The 20,356-nt window shown below is 35.3% G+C and overlaps 1 protein-coding gene and 1 pseudogene across 1 annotated transcript; one reads left to right on the top strand and one right to left on the bottom strand.

Moving 5' to 3' along the window:
* Positions 1 to 1,417, top strand: LOC113272187. Its single transcript, XM_026522072.1, has 3 exons — positions 1 to 231; positions 341 to 578; positions 1,278 to 1,417. Exons 1-3 carry the CDS (start codon positions 1 to 3, stop codon positions 1,415 to 1,417), a joined length of 609 nt encoding a protein of 202 aa, XP_026377857.1.
* A 4,935-nt stretch (positions 1,418 to 6,352) lies between these two features.
* LOC113273618 lies at positions 6,353 to 20,109 on the bottom strand (annotated as a pseudogene).
* Positions 20,110 to 20,356: the final 247 nt, after the last annotated feature.

The following is a 20,356-nucleotide window of genomic DNA, read 5'->3' as shown; positions in this document are numbered from 1 at the left end:
ATGGGGTTCTTTTTTTTAAGTCCAAAAGAAACATTACTTATCTATCAAGAACAAACAGAATGGGGTTTGTTGTGTAATAAACTGGGTCCAGTGCCTCTTCTAGTGGATGAAGAATATGAGGTTTCAATTCTTGAAGAATATACTGTGAAGAAAGGATATGAAGCTCTGTTGGAGGATGATGTAGCTTGCAATTTTGTGAAGTTTCTTTGGAAGAAGGATATTCCACCAAAGGTAAGTTTTTATGTTAGGGGAAATCTTTCATAATTTCCTTCCCACTATGAGTATTTAGAAGCACAGAGGAGATGTTGTTCAAAATGACTTATATAATGTCTGTATGAAGGAGATTGAGACTTCTGATCATCTTTTCATGCATTGTGATTATGCTAAGGAGGTGTGGAATTATTTCTTTCAGTCTTGTCATGTCAGTAGTGGCACTTATATGACTGTTCTGGAGTTGTTTGAGTTTTGGGTTGGTGTAGCAGTCCAAGGAAGATGTAAGAAAGTTTGGGAGAAGATTATTTATGCTACTATGTGGCATCTGTGGAATGAGAGGAACTCTAGAAATTTTGGTGGAAGAGGTAAAATGGTGGATGAATTGTGTTTGAACATTAAGCAGACTTTGATTTTGTGGCTTTTCGAGACTGATGTGTTTAGAGGGTTATCTGTAAATGACATTTTATTCATTTGGAAAACAGTTTTACACATGTAATTGAACTGTTTTTCCTGGCAGTGTACATATCTTTTCTTTTTTAATATAACCTTCTTTTCTCAAAAAAAACAACAACAACAACAGACATTAAATACGAGAAGAAGAAGAAAAGATCTACAAGCATTACTAGCACATACTAAAACAAATATACTCTGAAAAATTCCTTGATGGGAAGAAGCCTACCTTTTCTTATACATGTAACTATGTTCTCTATACACATCTCACAGTTCCTAATAAACAATTGGAACACTCCTGTTAACACAAATCAGTTATTCAAAAAAAAAAAAAAAAACAGGATGATGCAGAGAAGCAGAACAGCGTCCCAAAAGCAAGCAATAAAAATGTAATTGAGAAGTAACTTTGACCTCAGATAATTAAACTACTATGAAAGTATAAACGAAAATATTATTGAAATTAAGAATGAATCTGATTTATACTGCTTCGGCGGTGATGTGGATCTTGACACTCGCAAACAAATCAAGGATGTTTTCGATTCTCAACTCAAACCTTCTCTGAATTTAACTGAAGTTTTTACCATTGCTAATTTGTGTCTGACTATCTCGAGCAGCCTCTGAGAAGAAGAAGCTTGGGTACGCGTCTGTGGGAGGGTGGGGAACTGTCTGGCACCTTGGTACTAGTGATACATCGGTGAAGACATATGATCTTGGGAGAATCAAAGGGTTTGTTGGGCTTAATAAGGAAGATTAACATGTTTGTCTACTAATTAAGATCAATTAGGTTGTCTTGTCTTTATTTTGTTATCAATGAATTTTTTCTCTCTTTCGTCAATTCAGTATTCAGTCTAGTCGTTGATGGTATAAGCACATTTCCTTGTTAAACTGAATTTTTCATATGATTTTGTTTCAGTTTGTTCGCATATATCATGTTGCACATTCTCATGTATGTTGTGCACATTTCCTTTTTATCATGCTGCATTTCCTGGTATAGCATTCTGCACCTTCAACATTTTTATCGAGCTATTCCTAGGATGTAACTTTTTTTTTCTCTTAATATAATTTCTTCTTTTCGACTTTAGTAATGCTTATACATTAATCTATATGTAAAAAGGAAATTTTATATCATAAAAGAAATATTATATGCAAAAAAGGAAGCAAAAAAATTTGTTGATCTAATTAAGTTACTCTATCTCAAACTTATATATGACAAAGCAAATTTTATGTCGTCCACTGTGATAAATTGACAACAAAACTAGTTGGTGAGATATATCTACGTAACAATTGCCTCAAATATATAACATAATAGAATAAAAATTGTGATTTTTTTTAATCTTATCCTCTTATGAATTATTGATACAAAAAAAAATTCAAATATATAACATAAAAGAATAAAAATCCTATTTATCTGAGTTAAGAAAATGTTGGATAAACTCGCTCACAAACTTGACAGCAAAACTAGTTGTTGAGATATATGTATGTTATAATCGCTTCTTTTATTTTGGCAAAAAATTATGAAGACTTTTTTTCATCTTTTCCTCTTACATATTATTGATACGGAAAAAATCAAATGTAGGAAAAGTATAATAGAAATCCTATGTGTCTGAGTTAGGCAAATGGTGGATGAAATCTGTTCACATATTAATTGACCCCTTGTCCAATATCATAATTAATTATAAGTTCGAACCAAAATAAGGGTCTTGCTTTAACTCCTTGCCTTGTAACTAATATAGTCACCCAATGAAGCACTTGTATAACGTGAGAGTAAGGTAATCGCTCGTAAAGTAACAAAATCTGAGCAGCTATTTCTTCAACTGTTGATTCATCCTCGTCGGGATGCTGGAGTGCTAATGCATGAAGGGCATCCATAATCATCTAAAAGAATACATAAAATAGGATTTAGACAATGCAAAAACAAAAGACACGTGTAAGGGTAATAATAATTCATCTTATAATCATATAAATCTTGAAAAGTAACAAGGCCTTCAACTTATGATTTCAATAAATCTTGTAAAAAGAAAATTTTATATGATAAAAGAAATATTATATGCAAAAAAAGAAAGAAAAAAATCGTTGGTCTAGTTAAGTTACTCTATCTCAAACTCATGTACAACAAAGCAAATTATATGCCATCCATTATGATAAATTGACAACAAAACTAGTTGTTGAGATATATGTATGTTATAATTGTTTCTTTTATTTTGGCAAAAATTATGAAGAACTTCCTTTTTCTATCTTATCCTCTTAAGTATTGTTGATACTGAAAAGTTCAAATATATAAAACAATAGAATAAAAATCCTATGTGTCTGAGTTAAGCAAAATGGTGGATAAAATCCGCTCACAAACTTGACAGCAAAGCTAGTCGCGGAGATATATGTATGTTATATAATTGCTTTTTATATTTTGGCAAAAAAGTATGAAGAAATCTTTTTCGTCTTATCTTCTTACATATTATTGATACAGAAAAAATCAAATATATCAAATAATATAATAGAAATCCTATGTGTGTTAAGCAAATGGTGGATGAAATCTGTTCACAAACTTATTAATTTCATAAAACAAGATTTCAACTAGTTATTCATACTGTGATACTAAAATTGGATACAAGTATATAAATATACAACAAATCTTAGTGGAAATTTTACACACACCATATTGTCCAGATCAATTTCTTCAAGTTAACTTAGCTTAGTAAAAATTAGAACACAAGGCCCGGGTACCCATTAACAAAAATACGACACAACCATAAGAATATATCAATAATTAAAGATACATACATATGCTCAAATATACGAAACCAATTGGTGCAATTGAATAACAAGTTGTGCGTGTAAATATATTCTCTTCCGTGTGCTCTATAGAACAACAATTAATGAATCAAATGATAAAATTAGATGAATAGAAAAGAATGAATCATTCAACTAACTGATGTGATGATCACTATATCCTTGAAAAGAAATTTCCTGGTCCTATATACTTTTGCTTAACAGTTAATGATGATGGTTTCGTATGATACAACAATTCCTATAAAGTAATATTGCAGTTGAATACTTCAAAAGCAGCGAACACAAGATGAAAAAAAAACCCTCTTGTTCTAGAAAACGAACGCAATGGTGAAAATTTTCGGTTATTCGAAAAATAGAATAACTTGGGGATTTTTATGCAAATTGTTTTCGACTCTTGCTTTCAAAGTAGACTTCTTCTTGTATGTGCATATTTGAAGTGGTGCCCCTTCACAAATGGCCACGTGGAAAAGAAGATTGTAACCTCGGTCGTTATATTGGAGTTTGACGAAGAGTCACGACCTAGACTATAAGGCTTAAATTGTCAAGTAGATGTCAGTTGTATTTATTCTCGACCAAATTCCAGCTGGGCATATTGTTGCAAATACTAAATCTAGACTTTATCATTCATGTACCAACAAAAACAGTAAATATAAACCGAGAATATGGGAGAAGAGAAGCTGGAAAAGAAGTTGACATTGTCAAACACAAAAAAAATAAAAACAAAACAAAATAAAATAAAATAATGAGAGTATGGAAGGTAAGGGAGACTACTGATGATTCTGATAGAGAATCATGTTATTAAACAGATAATGAGAGTATGGAAGTAGGAGAAATGATTTTGATGGAGTCTTAGTGCAATCAATCCAACTCAGTGATTCTTCAAGCCCAAATTTGACTTCTAATTCTAATTGGAAGGTGAATCCGGGGGTGGATCTTCCATCTCAAATAGTGAGTTGGACTACATTTCGCGAACAAGAGGAAAAAATACTTAAGGAAAGGATTTGGGGTTGCCTTCAAATTCTATTTTCGCTATTTCTAGACAATTGAAGCAAGCCCAAGAACTTGGACTACTATCTCTGTTACTGAGGTCGAAATCTATGCTCGAATAGATTCTCAAATTGCTTTTAGTAAGATAATGGGTATTTCTGACCATCCCATGAAATCTATGTGTAAAGATCTTATTGGGTAGAGTGTAATACCTCACTCGGAGATTAAAAAAAGAAAACACCATTGGTTGAATGTGATAATAGTTTTGGAGATTTGGACCCTGATTCTGGTATTGATGAACAAATCAATATATTCGAATGCTCGATTTAGGATAAAAAAAGAAATTTTAGAAAGTGGGTCGATGCTTATTTCTTCTAGTACATTTAGAGTTTCTTGAAATTGTAAGAATTTAGGTAGGTCTTAATTTGTCAAATGCTCGATTTAAGAAAAAAATAGAAATTTTAGAAAATGAGTTGATATTTATTTCTTCTAATATATCTGGAGTTTCTTGAAAATGTAAGAATGTAGGTAGATCTTGATTGGAACTTTTGTTCCTTAATGGGCTTCACTGTTTCTTTCTTTTATTATTTTTCTTTCTTTCTTTATTTATTTCTTTCTTCTCTTTTCTTTTAATTTCCTTCTTGTTGACATATTTGCTTTTATGAATTTTCCCTTCTTCTTTTCTTTTCTCTTTTCCTTATTGTTGACATATTTGTTTTTATGAATTTTCCCCTTCGCACATCAAAAGCGAATAAATAAACAAAGAAGAATATTATAGACCAGTTTTAAAATAAACTAAATACTCTCAAGTAAATTAAATACTCTCTAAATCTCGCACAAATTGGAAATTACAAACCGCCTTAAAGAGGAAGACACAATTGGGGGATACTCTCACAAATTGGGGGATACTCATGGTTATATGGGGATGAATTTTGGTTAAGGGGTATTTCTAATTTGCTATCCCCTCAAGAACCTTAAAAAAAGAAATAAAATCTCAAAAAAAAAAAAACATTACAGTTCTCGAATCAAACCACACAGACCATGATAGAATACGAGCCCAAGTTGAGAGGGATTTTTATTTCTTTCTCTAATCTCATGTGCCCAAGATCTCTCACGCTCCACATGATTACCAGCTAATTAATGGTACTGCATTTTAGAGTACCCCTCACATGGGAAATCAAGTGGGTCAAAGTGTCAAACACAGCCTAACAATAATTTCTATCTTGATCATTGTGTATGCACCAGGTTCACTGTTCGCAAACTGTCTAGGAAGTTCAGTCGGCATAGCTGCAGGTTGAATGCAATACTGACTGACGTTTTTTTGGTTTTTTTCTTTTTTTTTTTGGTCAATACAATACCGTGTTGGTCGTCACTGCGCGTTGTTGTATTATCTCCGAAGGTTTGTGTGGTAATGCCGATCGATGGACTTAGGGTTTGACTTAGGGTATCAGTAGGCTAGAATCTTTCATAACAATCAAATCTACTCTCTTTATTTAATCTATTACTAACATTTAAAAGGATAAAATCCCAATCCAAAGTTTAGTTTAATCTTAACAAAATTGGGGAATATTTATGGGTGATTTAGACATTACCATTTTTTTAGGATAAGGAATTTTCAAATTATTTCATAATATTTTTTATTTTATTTTTCTTAGTATCCCCAGTTTGTGTTGGTATCCCCAATTGTGGGTTTTTAAAGAGAACTTACTTACAAATAAATTTATGAAAATTTATTTTGTTTAAGGAGAAATAAGAACTAAAATATCCGGTAGTAGCCCGAGAAGATAAAATTAGATTCAAAACTACTCCGTATAAAACACATATGAGTATCTTTTTATTCTCAAAAAATTTATAAGGGCCAACAAGTTACAAGATAAGTTCAAAACTATAAGTTGTAAAGAATACAACATGGCCTTTCTTGTCCTGCTCTTGCAAAAGGCCAAGGCCCTAAATTAAGCTGAGGCTCCCAACAACTTCTTAATGTCTTTATGCAAACACAAACAAAGGAATCAATCCAAGTGAAGAAAAGAACAAAGACAGACTGAAACAAATCAGCACTAAATTTTGCTGAAAAGGAAACTTGGCGCGCCTAATTGTTTATAATCATGGTTATCAAAATACCTCGATGCTAAGAGGGGAGTTAGTGGGTGCATATCTATCAACAACATGGCCTTCCTCGTCTACGAGGAATTTAGCAAAGTTCAATTTACTAAACTTGTATATCGGTGCTGCATTGTCCCCAAGCAGACCACCTTTACTCTGACTTCAATAACTTGTATATCGGTGTTGCATTGTCCCATTAACATTCAACTAATCAAAAAAAAATCCGGACAAATATCTATCAAGTGGATGAATACTGATACGAACAAAATCAGCAAAACCATCTTCATCCAGAATGGTTCTGCTAACATCGTGTTCAGACTCTCTGATAGGCAAAGCAACACAAAAATTTGCATTATACCTTATAAAAGATGGGATACTCTGCTTTGAAGCGAGTGCAAGTAAACTCTACAATCTCCTCATTAGTTCCTGGTTCCTCCACACGGAACTGATTACATGGGAACACAAGTATCTCTAAACCCTTTAAAAATAACAGACAACTAAGTACTCAGGCCCTTTAAAACATCCCATTAACCGACTAAACATCCAATTAGTCAATTACAATAACAGTAACCTCACAGAAGTCATAGATGAAATGAAACAAGTCAAACAAATAAAAAAGCAGTACTTCTTATGGCTATCATCCAAATCCCCGAATCATAAAGCATATTCAATGGATGAGTTTCACATGAACAACATTCTTGGTTCAGTTTTAGATATGTCAATATATCTCATGATATAAAGTGCCAAAGCCTATCAGTCAAGTCCAGTGACGAAATAAACCGAAGTTACTGCCGTTTAGAAATCGAAACACAAACCTTGATCCTTGTACTTCTGATACAATTGAGCAATCTCAGTGTAGTTTGAGGTAGTCAATCCACTAAAAATATCAGTTCAAAATCAAAATTATAGCCAGAACCTTTTAACATTTTGCATATACATTGACCATAAATGTAAAAGCACCAGAACATCTGAAGCAGTGCAGGTCAATGAAGCAGTGCAAGTTAAGAGTGTCAGTGGCGCAGGATAAACAATCATGTGTGTTAGAGCACTGCTCGGTCGAACTCGCATGCGTTGCTATCTCAAGCATGTTTGTCAATGTTAGTGATCAAAACTATAAGTCTTGATTTCTAGTCTACTATTAGCTAAGTCTCATACTAGGATAGAAAGTGTAGTTGAGCTCAAGACTCCATGGAGATCATCATACAAAGACGAAGAACTACTCAAGGAACTGGTGGAACTTCATCGACTAAAAGATATGTGGAGACTTGAACTTATCTATCACTCAAAAGTATATCTATTCTATTTCCTATCTTGAGACAAAAGTCGTTTTGCTATATAGACTTTGATTATACACATTTGCTATTTCGAGCCGAGTTTATCTCGCTTATCTATTTCTCGAAATATGTGTTGGTAAGCTTTTGTTTTGGCCAAGTTCATCTTTACTAGTGACGAAAGTCATGTTAAGTTTCAATCACTTGAAAATGGCTTTGACGAAAAATGGTTTGTGAACAACAACTATATAACGTCCTCTAAGAATGTTTCAATGATTGAAATGAGAGTTTAGATTATATAACCATTGTTGGATATAAGCATTGTGTGATAACTCATACATGTATAAGTCCTTATTCCTTGAACCAAAGTATGCGTACTTTGTTGATCAGGAAAACCCGAACAGAGTCCGCGAACCCAGTCCGCGTATTGTCGGAGGTTCTCTTCCCGAGAAAATTTGCTGGAGTTTGTGAACTATTTACAAACTTATTCCGGGTACTTAAGTCCGCGTACTTAAGTTGGTTATTTTCTAAAAACGATTATTCGTCAACTTAAACTTATATAAACTAAGGAAAGCAAGTTTGCAAACCGTGGCTATAAAGTTCATGAATCGATTCGAGTGAAGCAAATCGTTTTTGTTTCAATTGTGTCTATTATAAAGATCTAAGCAATTGAACAACTCTCTAACTAGTTCATTTGAGTCATTTGAACTAGTTGTGGCAAAGAAGAATATGGTTGAAAAGAAAGTGATCATATGGATAACCATTTGGTTAACTACTGTTGAACCAACTAGATGTACATATTTGGTACGGTTACACAAACCTAGATAAACGTGCATTTCATGTGTGTGTAAGAAGCTAAGTTTCGATCTAACGGCTGAAGGATATTAGCTTGAATCTAATCAGATTTTCATCTAACGGTGAATATTGAATGCTTTGTTACTAAGCTAACATTGATTGCAAACCCTTCTTTTAAAGACTATATAAGGTAGAACTCTAGCAACTAGGAAACCTAATCCCCACACCTCCTGTGTGATACTAGTTGTATTAGCTAGAGTCGATTCTCCTTTAACCTTAGGTTTCTACCGAGACCCTGTAGGTTAACGACTTGAAGACTTCATTGGGATTGTGAAGCCAGACCGATACTACTTTCTCGTAGTTTTGTGATCTGATCTTGCTGTTTCTATCGTACTAAGTACAATCGTAAGGATTGACTTGAGATTGATTTCTCCGATAGGCAAGATATAAAAGTAGTCACAAACATCTTCCTCATCGTTTGTGATTCCACAATATCTAGTTTCACCATTATACGATTTAGATTATTGTGAGGTGATTGATAATACTAAGTTGTTCTTCAGGAATATAAGTCTGGTTTATCAATTGGTTCCTGTTCACCTTGATTTATCAAAAGACGGAACAAAAACTCGTAGGTATTTTTGTGGGAGATAGATTTATCTATTACCGTAGACTTTTCTGTGTGATACAGATTTGTTTATTAAAGTCTTCGACTTTGGGTCATAGCAACTCTTAGTTGTGGGTGAGATCAACTAAGGGAATCAAGTGCGTAGTATCCTGCTGGGATCAGAGACGTAAGAGTGTGGGATTGATTGGGGTTCAACTACAGTCCAGACAGAAGTTAGCTTGTAGTAGGCTAGTGTCTGTAGCGGCTTAATACAATGTGTGTTCAATCTGGACTAGGTCCCGGGGTTTTTCTACATTTGCGGTTTCCTCGTTAACAAAACTTCTGGTGTCTGTGTTATTTCTTTTCCGCATTATATTTTGTTATATAATTGAAATATCACAGGTTGTTTGTTTAAATGAATCAATTGGGAAATACAACCTTGGGTTGTTTATTGAAATTGATTGATACTTGAACATTGGTCTTTGGTACCATTCAAGTGATTTCTCTTGTATTCAATTAGACTCGCATATTTCTATTGCTTGAGTAAGTATTGAATCAATAAAGAGAGATATAACTCTTTGATATACTTTCATTAAGATTGAGTCTGACTGTCTACTTGATTCTATTAAAAGTATATTGGAGTTAGTCGATACAGATTGCTAATCAAAACATTGGGTGTGGTTGTTAGACCCCCGATTTTTCAATGTGTATTGTGTGTTGTCTGCACGTGTGAAGTAACGTGTGGCTGTAGATAGCTTGTACGGACAACTATAAATGTTTTCCATGTATTTCATTTCTTCCGTAACTTGATAGTCTGTAATTTCTTAGAGAAACAATATGATTCTTTCATCACCATCAACACCATGTTATCATGGTATCAGACAAGTTAGATTAGGGTTTCTTCATCAACCTTTTGTATTTTTCGATCATGTATATTCACAGAACTTCTCAAGTATCTGTTACTGATCATCTTCATTACTTGATGATTTGATTCATCCTAGTAGTGCTTTGTTGGTGATAATTCAGGTTTTTCAGTTTCAATATCTAATTCTCTCGATCTTGATCTCTTCCTCTGTCATCTTTGTTTTACAATCATCAAGTTTTGTGCCCAATTTTTTACTTTCTTGAAATTTTTTGGTATTTCTCTCTTTTCTTGAATCTCAGATCTCGTTTATGATTCAAGAATTCACCTCTGCATCATCATTTTCAATGATAAATCCTACAACAATTACGTTTTCTAAGGTTTCACTCAATTAAATCAACAATTTTGTCACTTTGAAGCTTAAAGAGGATAATTACTTTACTTGGAGAACTTTGATGCATCCAGTAATTCAAAGGTACAAATTAATGAAGTTCTTAGATGGCTCATTTCCATGTCCATCACAGTACTCATCACCACGAAATGAGTCTAATGAAATTGAAAATCCTAACTATACTGACTGGATTGAAGAAGATTCTACAATCAGAATGTGGATTAACTCAACAATTTCTGATTCTGTTATAGCTTACTTCTCAAGATCTACTTCATCTTATCATCTGTGGAAGAGTATTAAAGAAGGATTTGCAAGAGCATCTTCAACTCACTCTATTCAGTTACGCACAAAAATTCTCAACATCTCTCAAGGTCATAAATCAATTCCACCTCTTATTAATGAAATTAAACTCTTATCTGATCAGTTAGCTGCATCTGGAGAGATTGTCTCAGATAGAGAATTGGTGGTTATTACTCTCAAAGCACTCAATTCTGATTATATTCCCTTTTCTACTTCTATGCGGTATAGAAATCCATCAATCACTAGTATTGAGTTGCATAACAATCTCCTAAGTGAAGAAGCAGTTGTTAGTGAAAGAGCTAAACTCAAAAAAAGTGATTTGGATGCTAAAGCTTTTATGGAAAACAATTATAGAGGTAGACATTCAAATGCAGGCAGATTTCCCAATCCAACAATTTTTGCTAGGCACAATTATGGGAGAGGAACTCAGATGAACATATTGCACCTAATTGCAACCAAAGATTTAATTTTTTTTACAAAGGAAGAGCACCACCAGCAAACCTCAGTGTTATGTTAGCTGCAACTGATCTTTTTGATAATGATGAGTGGATAGTTGACAGTGGAGATAATAATCATATCACCTCAAATGCTGCTGCTCTTCAAGAGATTGCTCCTTATGATGGCATAGTGATGAGTGCTAAAAAGTGCATATTTCTATATCTTTTTCTTGGCAATTAACTCATCTTTTGTGCTCTAATTCTCCATTTTATCCCATATTCTGTATTTTCATTGTTTTCAAGAATAAATACTTTTCTTAATTAATTTTGTATTTTTAGGTTCTAAATAAAGTTTGGATGGAATTACGGAGCGAAAAGAGCAGAAAAGTGGTGGAAGCCGAGAGGAATTACGCAAGGAAGCCGCGAGGAATGTTGTGCACAAGACCAAAAGGCTAGAAATGGGCTTAAAAAGGAAGAATTGTTCTTAAAGAAGATATGGGCTTGGCATACCCAAGGCCCCAAACCCTCACCCAAACCCATTTCCAATATCCATACCCGTTTCCCTTTTTAGACGTCAGATTGGATCATCTCAGCATCCAACGGTCGCATCATCTTCGTGCATCGAAATCTGAAGCTCCTGTCAAACACTATAGCACCTAACTCCATCTTGAGCCGTCAGTTTCGTTGTACTTCCGCATCCAACGGTCGCTTTAAACTTCCTTCCATATCGCTGTTAGATCGATCCATCACCTCCACATCCAACGTCTCATCCTCGCTGTACATCCAACTTGCTGTCCCCGCTCAGCACCCGAGCACCTAACACCTATACCCGTCAGCCAAACAGACCTTACTCAATTTTCCATCGACCACCTTCTTCTCCATCTTCTCCCCCATCCCTCTGCAACAGATCCACCAACTCCATCGCCACCACACCCTCGTCTCTGCCAGCCACCAAATTCCACCAAAACATCACAACCACTCCAACCACTAAAACCCATCACCCCCCCTTTCCATCTAGCTCCCTATTCCATCACTCTCTCACGTTTCTCTCCCTGAAACCCTAAGCGTGGGAGATTGATGAAGTAGGTAACCTAGAGCTGAAATTGACGCATGGAGGAAGTCTAGGAGAGGCAGATGCAAGTGGGTAGAAGCGTATGAGTGAAATTCGAGAAGTATGGGTAAGATTTCGAAACTCTAACTGCCCTGATTTGGGGGAATTTGGGGATTTTTGTGTAGGAACCCTAATTGATTAATTTGGGTATAAATAGAAGGTGTTTTGTGCTGTTGTGGGTATGCCTGGATTAGCCAGAGCACCCTTTGGAGGCCTGGATTAGCCAGTGCTCTCCACTGTTAGGTTTTGTAATCTTCTGTTTTAATTCCAAGTTTCAATTTCAATTACTCTTTATGTTTATCATGTTTACAATTATTGTCAATATGTTCTAATTACTCTTGCTAGGGCTTAGATGAAGCCTGAAGACCTTGTTGGGTAGAAAAATCTTAGTGAACACTCTTGTAGGTTTAACTGAATTAGGATGTTAGTGTTCTTGGTGATTGAAGTCACCTGTGATTGAGTGTGCTGTAAGAAGACACTCAATGCTAGGGGTGAACTAGAGAATTTAGGGACTTAACCATCCACATTTAACTAAAGTAGGGAAGTTATGAAGCTTAGGGATCAAACATCACCTGTGATTGAGTGTGTTGTAAGAAGACACTCAATGCTATGGGTGATGCTAGTGAGCTTAGTTAATTAACTCTCTATCTATGTATGCCCTGGATTATAGGAAGGCATGAGCCTCCACCTTTGTCCATTAGGGACAAGAGCATAAACTAGATTGATGCTGCCTAGCTAGGCCATAAGGTGAATTCAAATCCCCTAGTGCATTTACTGCTTAGCTTCTCTGCCTTAGGCTCACTGCCTTTGTTTCACTACCACTGTTACCTTTGCTTCATTGTCTTTATTTTACTTCAATGCCTTGCCTTTGGCTACTTCCTTTGTTCTCTGTTAAGCTTAGAAAACAGTTTAGGAAACTTCAACTTACACACCCTAGTCTCTGTGGATTCGACCCGTATTTGCATTGTTCTACACCTCGACACCGTGCACTTGCGGTATTAGTTTGTAGGTCTTTTAGAAACCTACCAAGTTTTTGGCACCACTGCCGGGGACTGGCGCTGTGTAGTTGAAAAAAAAAATTGCTCTTGCTTTTCTGTTTTCAACCTGCTGTAACTTAGTGTAGATTAGTATAGCTGTAGTTTTGTATCTTAGTACCACCTGTAGTGTAACTTAGTGTAGATTAGCTGTAACTTAGTGTAACTTAATGTAGCTTAGTTTGCTGTCACTTGCATCATCTTTTCTTGCATAACCTGCTGTGTAGTTCTGATAAGCATCTTAGTATAAGCATCTGCATCTGCATCATTAGCATTGCATCATTAGCATATTGCATCTTTAGTTTGCATCATCTTCTGCATCATTATCTGCATCTGCATCATTAGCATTTGCATCTTGCATATTGCATCTTTGTTTCTGCTCTGAATACCTGCAAAGCATCACTGCATCTGTAGCTTTGCTCTGTGGCTTTGCTCATTGTCTGCATAGTTGCTCATTTTGTCATAATCTGTAGCTTTGCCCTGCCTTGTAACTGGCTGCTCCCCTGTCTTGTCCTTGCCAATTGCATCTGTTACTGCATTTGCTTGGAGTACTTGAGCATTAAGTCAGCTGCTACTGCATATTGGCCATTGGGTCACTGTCAACTGAAATTTGAATGCCTGAAATTTATTGATGTGAATGTCTGAGATTTGCTGCTGTTCATCTTGTTGTGCATCTTAGCTGCATGTTTTATCCTTCACTTGTTGTGTTCTTTCACTCCTCCAATTATATGAACTGAACACTCCTCTTCTGAGTCCAGGTACCTCCTGTGTTGCTGCTGCTACTGCCTTCTGCACTTGCTGCTGGTGCTACTTGCTACTGTGCTGTGGATGAACTGATGCTGCTGCTGCTGTCAACTCCTGCTTTTGCTACAGCCAGCCTCTGGTGCTGCTGCTGTCTTGCTGCCTCCTGCTGCTGCTTCTTCTTCTTGTTGTTGTTGCTGATGAGCCTCTGGTGCTCTTGCTGAAGTTGTTGTTGCTGTGAACCAAGCCCAACTGGGCTGTGCAACTACAATTACTGAGCAGCTGGGCTGTGCTAACTAGTAAGCCTAAACCCATCAGTAAGCCCAATTTTTGGGCTTGTAATTTTAAGACTGAATGCTGGGCTTGTAGTTTAACTAAACTGTGGGCCTGTATTTAAGCTGAACTATGGGCTTATTTTGTTTCTGAACTGTGGGTTTCAACCCTGAAATTTGAATTTGTGAACTCTGGGCTTGACCCAAATTAAAATTGGAAAAACAATTTTTAAGCCCAACTGGGCCTCGAATTTTGGCTATTCTGTTAGCCCAAAACCAAACTGAAACTGAACTTTTGGGCTCCTGAACCCAAACAGTTGGATCTCTTCTTTTTCAAAACCTTTTGCTGGGCTCAATTCAAACTAATTCTTTGGGCTTCACTTCACACAAGTTGTGGGCTGTTTTCAAATTTCTAGTGGGCTGTGCATTCTTCCACCAATATGGGCTTGCTCCCGATTTTAAAACCAAAATTTTCTTTTCTTTATCCCATTAAAAACCAAATGTTTTTCTCCCATAAAAACCAAAGTTTTCCAAATGTTTCCCTAAAAACCAAAAATTTTCATTCCCCACAAAAACCAAATGTCTCCCGACAAAACCAAATTTTTCCCAAAAAGTCCAATCCCATCAAAACCAAATGTATGACAAATTTTTTTATATAATCCAGTAGATAAAAAGAAAAAAAAAAACAAATTGTTTCTTTTGTACATATTTTGCTAATCCAATATGATCTCGGCTGAGATATGTTGGATTCTTGCCTTGAATAACGGAGTTCTAGTATTGCTTTTGTCGAAATCGGGTATTCTCTTTCCTTTTTCTCTACTCAGCATAATCCTCTTCATATGTTGTATTATAATTCTTTACATCTTTTGAAACATTGAGGACAATGTTTAGTTTACGTTTGGGGGTAAAGAGTATATACCACGATAACATGTTATAATTAAAAACAGAACTCTTTCTTTTTGAAAAAAAAAATGAAAAATGAAAAATATAAAAATGAAAAAAATCATAAAAATGGAGCTCATTTACCTTGAAATGTTGACTCTTGTGCATGTATGTAAACATAAGGATTCTTAGTCTAGATATTTAGGCACCCTGATTCTAGCACAATTCACATGTGATAAGAAACTTGCACGCGCACGATCTACCAATACATGTATAGCCTCGATCTTCAAGGTGTTTGATAGGAAGTTAGATTGCCAATCACTTTAGAATACTGAATGAGACTTGACTAGCTTGTTCTTTGGTTGGCTGGGATAGAAGTTGGAGGATACGTTAAGAAAAGCAACCATAGAATTTGGCCGGATGCATTCGATAAGGGCCACCTCTTGCTAAGAGTCATGTAATTATGTTTTTCTTTTTGTTCATGTATCAAAAGTGTCACTATGTTGTAACGATCAAAGTTATTTCTTAAAAAATAAAAAAAATAAAAAAAAATAAAAATCAGAAAAATTCAGAAAAATCAAAAAAATATCAGAAAAAAAAAATCAAGTATTTATTCCATGTTTTGTTATGTTAAAGACAATAGTTCTCTCTTGTTCCAAAAATAAAAAAGAGTAATCAATGTAAATAAGAGTCATGTAAAGAGTCATCTTTTTGTTGTAAATAGTCTTGTAATAAGCAAGGAGGGTGCATCCATCGATGTATAACGCGGGTAAACTGAAATATCACCAACTCATTGGGTGAACATTCACAATTCTCGTAAAGCCGGACAGCTAGCTTGGCTTAGAATTCGGTTCTTAGCCTAAAAAGGATCTCTTGGTGATTAGTAGTCATAACTTCAGGTCATTCTAGAAACATGTGTAGATACACTTTACACTCTTATCACGTGTCTTTAGTTGTTATCAGTGTTAGGATTGTGCCTTTGATAGCTAGATTGACATCTCCATTTTGCTGTGAGCTTAAACTGTCTTGCACATGTCACATTTCATGGAATCTGAGCTTATATTTTGTCCTAGAACTTTGTAGGTACGTTCTAAGCAAACCTTCACGAGAATTCAACTCGTCCACTAGGGACACTTAGTGGTTTAAAAGGCTTAGTGCATACACTAAATGCATTCGAGAGACCAGCGACAGTGGTATAGGTAGGATTTCCTTAGTTTTTTTTTACTTGAGGACAAGTAAAATTCAGGTTTGGGGGTATTTGATGAGTGCTAAAAAGTGCATATTTCTATATCTTTTTCTTGGCAATTAACTCATCTTTTGTGCTCTAATTCTCCATTTTATCCCATATTCTGTATTTTCATTGTTTTCAAGAATAAATACTTTTCTTAATTAATTTTGTATTTTTAGGTTCTAAATAAAGTTTGTATGGAATTACGGAGCGAAAAGAGCAGAAAAGTGGTGGAAGCCGAGAGGAATTACGCAAGGAAGCCGCGAGGAATGTTGTGCACAAGACCAAAAGGCTAGAAATGGGCTTAACAAGGAAGAATTGTTCTTAAAGAAGATATGGGCTTGGCATACCCAAGGCCCCAAAGCTTCCTTTTTAGTTATCTTGTACTGAAGCTAGTAAACCTTCACAATTGTTGCACATAGACTTGTGGGGTCCTTGTCATGTTGCATCATTGTCTGGAAATTTGTACTATGCAAACATAGTTGATGAATACACAAAGTATTGCTGGGTTATTCTATTGCTTACCAAAGCTTCTTTTAAATCTTTTTTCACTTCCTTTGTTACTAGAATAGAAAAATTACTCTCTCACTCTGTCATTACTATTAGAACTGACAATAGTGGAAAGTTCTTAAATAACTTTCTACAAACATATTGTGCTTCTCATGGCATTAAACATGAATTTTATTGTCCTCATACACCTGAACAAAATGGTGTAGCTGAGGTTAAACATAAACATCTACTAGGAATCACGAGAGTACTCTCTTGTTGCAATCTGGATTACCTAATGCATTTTGGGTTGAAGCACTTCAAACAGCTAATTACCTCATAAATAGACTTCGTACTAGATCTATTTCATTTTTATCTCCTTTTGAAATGTTGTTTCACACCAAACCAAATTATAACTTTCTAAAAGTGTTTGGATGCTCTTGTTTTCTTTGGTCGAAGCCTTACACATCAAACAAATTAGAACCTAGAAGATAAAATTGTGTATTTCTAGGATATAGTCTTCATCATAAAGGCTATAGATGTTATGATCCAACTTCAGGTACTATTTATATCTCAAGACATGTATCATTCAATGAGTCATATTTTCCATATAACTTTCTAGTTCCATTTCATCTCCTTCACTCATTCCAGAAACTACAGTTACTTCACCTGCTATATCTTTCACTCCTGATAATTCCTCTTCAACTCCTGTACCTGCTTCCACTCTCACTGTGCCAGAATCTTCATCTTCAGTTATAATACCTATTACTAAGAATGATCATCCTATGATTACTAGAGGAAAGAGAGGAATTTATACTCCCAAATCTTATTCTGCAACTAAACATCCATTGCCCACAACATTTGTTTGTCATATACCTAAAAGCATTATAGCTGCAAATAAAGTACATGAATGGAGAATTTCTTCAGTTGATGAATACAATGCACTAATGCAAGCTGGTACTTGGTCACTTGTTCCTCCTAACAAAGCTCAAAATATTATTGGCTGTAAATCGGTCTTTAGAATAAAATACAAGGCAAATGGAACATTAGATAAACACAAGGCAAGACTTGTGGAAAAAGGTTTTCATCAGCAACCAAGACTTGACTATGAAGAAACATTTAGTATTGTTGCTAAACCTACAACAATCAGGATCATTTTATCTATGGCAGTTCAGTTCAGCTGGAAAATACATCAACTTGATGTAAGTAATGCATTTCTGCATGGGGATTTGGAGGAAGAAGTTTACATGACTCAACCACCAGGATTTGTGGATCCAACAAAGCCATATCATGTCTATATACTTCATAAAGCTATTTATGGCTTGAAACAAGCTCCCAGAGCTTGGTATGACAAGCTCAACAATGCACTGAAATCACTTCAGTTTGTCAACTCATTATCCGATGCTTCATTATTTGTTCACAAAACTGGTTCTCAAATCACAGTGGATTTGGTATATGTTGATGATATTCTACTTACAAGATCCTCTTCAACTTTTCTGAAGTATGTCATTACTCAACTGCAAGCTAGCTTTCCCATTAAAGATTTGGGTAATTTACACTACTTTTTGGGTCTTGAAGTTTTGAAAACTACTGATTCTTTGTGCTTATCACAAACCAAGTATGAAGTTGACATGTTACACAAACATCATATGGAAGGTGGAAAACCCTGGCAAACTCCTATTTCTGCTACTGAAAAGTGGATTCAAGCTTCTGATGATCTGCTTCCCAATCCTACATAGTATAGATCATTAGTGGGCGCTCTACAATATCTTACATGGACAAGACCAGATATCTCTTTTGTAGTAAATCTAGTTTGTTAGTATATGCAAAATCCTAGAACCGATCATCTGATGGCTGCTAAGAGAATATTGAGATATATTAAATGCACTCTGAATTATGGGTTGAAGTATACAAGCAGTAGTTCTTTTCTGTTGGGTTTTTCAGATGCTGACTGGGCTGGCTCTTTAGATGACAGAAAATCTATAGGTGGCTACTGTGTTTTTCTGGATTCTAATATCATTTCTTGGTAATCCAAGAAACAATCTACTATTGCCAGGTCCAGTACTGAAGCAGAATATAAAACTCTTGCCAACAGTGCATCTGAAATGATATGGAAATGCTATGTATTGAATGATCTTCATGTTACAGTTCCTGGTATTCCCAGATTAGGCTGTGATAACATTAGCTCTATCTCTCTGGCCAGAAATCCTGTTCTGCATACTAAGATGAAGCATGTTCAGTTAGATTTTCACTTCATCAAGGAGCTAGTGCAGACAAAAGCTTTGGATATTTTCTATGTTCATACACTTGATCAGGTTGCTGATATTTTTACAAAGGGTCTTCATGGTCCAAGGTTTAAATATCTCAGATCCAAACTAAGACTTACACCCATTAGTTTGTGGGGGATAAAAGCACCAGAACATCTGAAGCAGTACAGGTCAGTGAAGCACTGCAGGTTAAGAGTGTCAATGGCGCAGGATAAACAATCATGTGTATTGTGTGTTGTCTGCACATGTGAAGTAACGTGTGGTTGTAGATAGCTTGCACGGACAACTATAAATGTATTTCATTTATTCCGTAACTTGATAGTCTGTAATTTCTTAGAGAAACAATACGATTCTTTTCATCACCATCAACACCATGTTATCAAAATGAACCAAGAATCATATAGAAACATACCATTGTGAAGCGACACTGACAATTAACAAAAAATTTCCCCTGTAAGTGCTAAGATCCACATCATTGCCTCTACCATCCTACAAAGTAACAACAATAACATACATACTTAATAATCTAAATACATGTAAAAACTGAGCAAAATTAAAAATTCTAAATACTCATTAAAAGTATGACCTTGAAATCCCAAATTGTAAGAATAAAAGACTAACCTTGACAGTGAAATCGTGAATAGAACCATGGGTTTTCTTAGAATGACTTTCCATTTAAAGGAATTAAAAATATAGGTCTTGGAAATGAAGAAAAAGAAGAAATAACAGGAGGAGTTGGTAACAAAGAAAAGTGGGTTTGATTAGAAAGTGAACGGAGATGGATATTTGTTGATATTATAATTCTTAAAAGGTTTCTTCGACTCAGAATGATTTGAGCTATAGAAGAAGAAGACTACAGGGGATTAGTTCACGAGTGAGTTGGGGGAGTTTAATGTATTTTGGATCTTGGAGATTTTGAGGGAGTGTAAGAAAGTATAGGGAGTTTGAGAGAGTTTGGTGTTTTGAGTGTAGGGAGTTTGAGAGACTCTCCCAAAATCTCTACTCTTTTGAGAGATTTGGAGTGAGGAAAAAATACACTATAAAATCTCTAGAACTCCCAAAAAAAAAAACCAACTCCCTAGCATTCTAGTTTTTACCACTAACAGGGAGTTTAAGAGTTTCTTTCAAACTCTCC

The sequence above is a fragment of the Papaver somniferum genome, chromosome 4, assembly GCF_003573695.1.
Source record: "Papaver somniferum cultivar HN1 chromosome 4, ASM357369v1, whole genome shotgun sequence".
NCBI classification, from domain to species: domain Eukaryota; kingdom Viridiplantae; phylum Streptophyta; class Magnoliopsida; order Ranunculales; family Papaveraceae; genus Papaver; species Papaver somniferum.
This window is presented reverse-complemented; position numbering and strand designations above follow the sequence as displayed.

What these genes read in the sequence shown, in the direction of transcription:
- LOC113272187 (XM_026522072.1), top strand. Translation starts at nt 1, where the DNA reads ATGGGGTTCTTTTTTTTAAGTCCAAAAGAAACATTACTTATCTATCAA. An exon ending in AGAAGGATATTCCACCAAAG is followed by an intron (nt 232 to 340) that starts GTAAGTTTTTAT and finishes GTCTGTATGAAG; the next exon opens with GAGATTGAGACTTCTGATCA. An exon ending in TAGAAATTTTGGTGGAAGAG is followed by an intron (nt 579 to 1,277) that starts GTAAAATGGTGG and finishes TATCTCGAGCAG; the next exon opens with CCTCTGAGAAGAAGAAGCTT.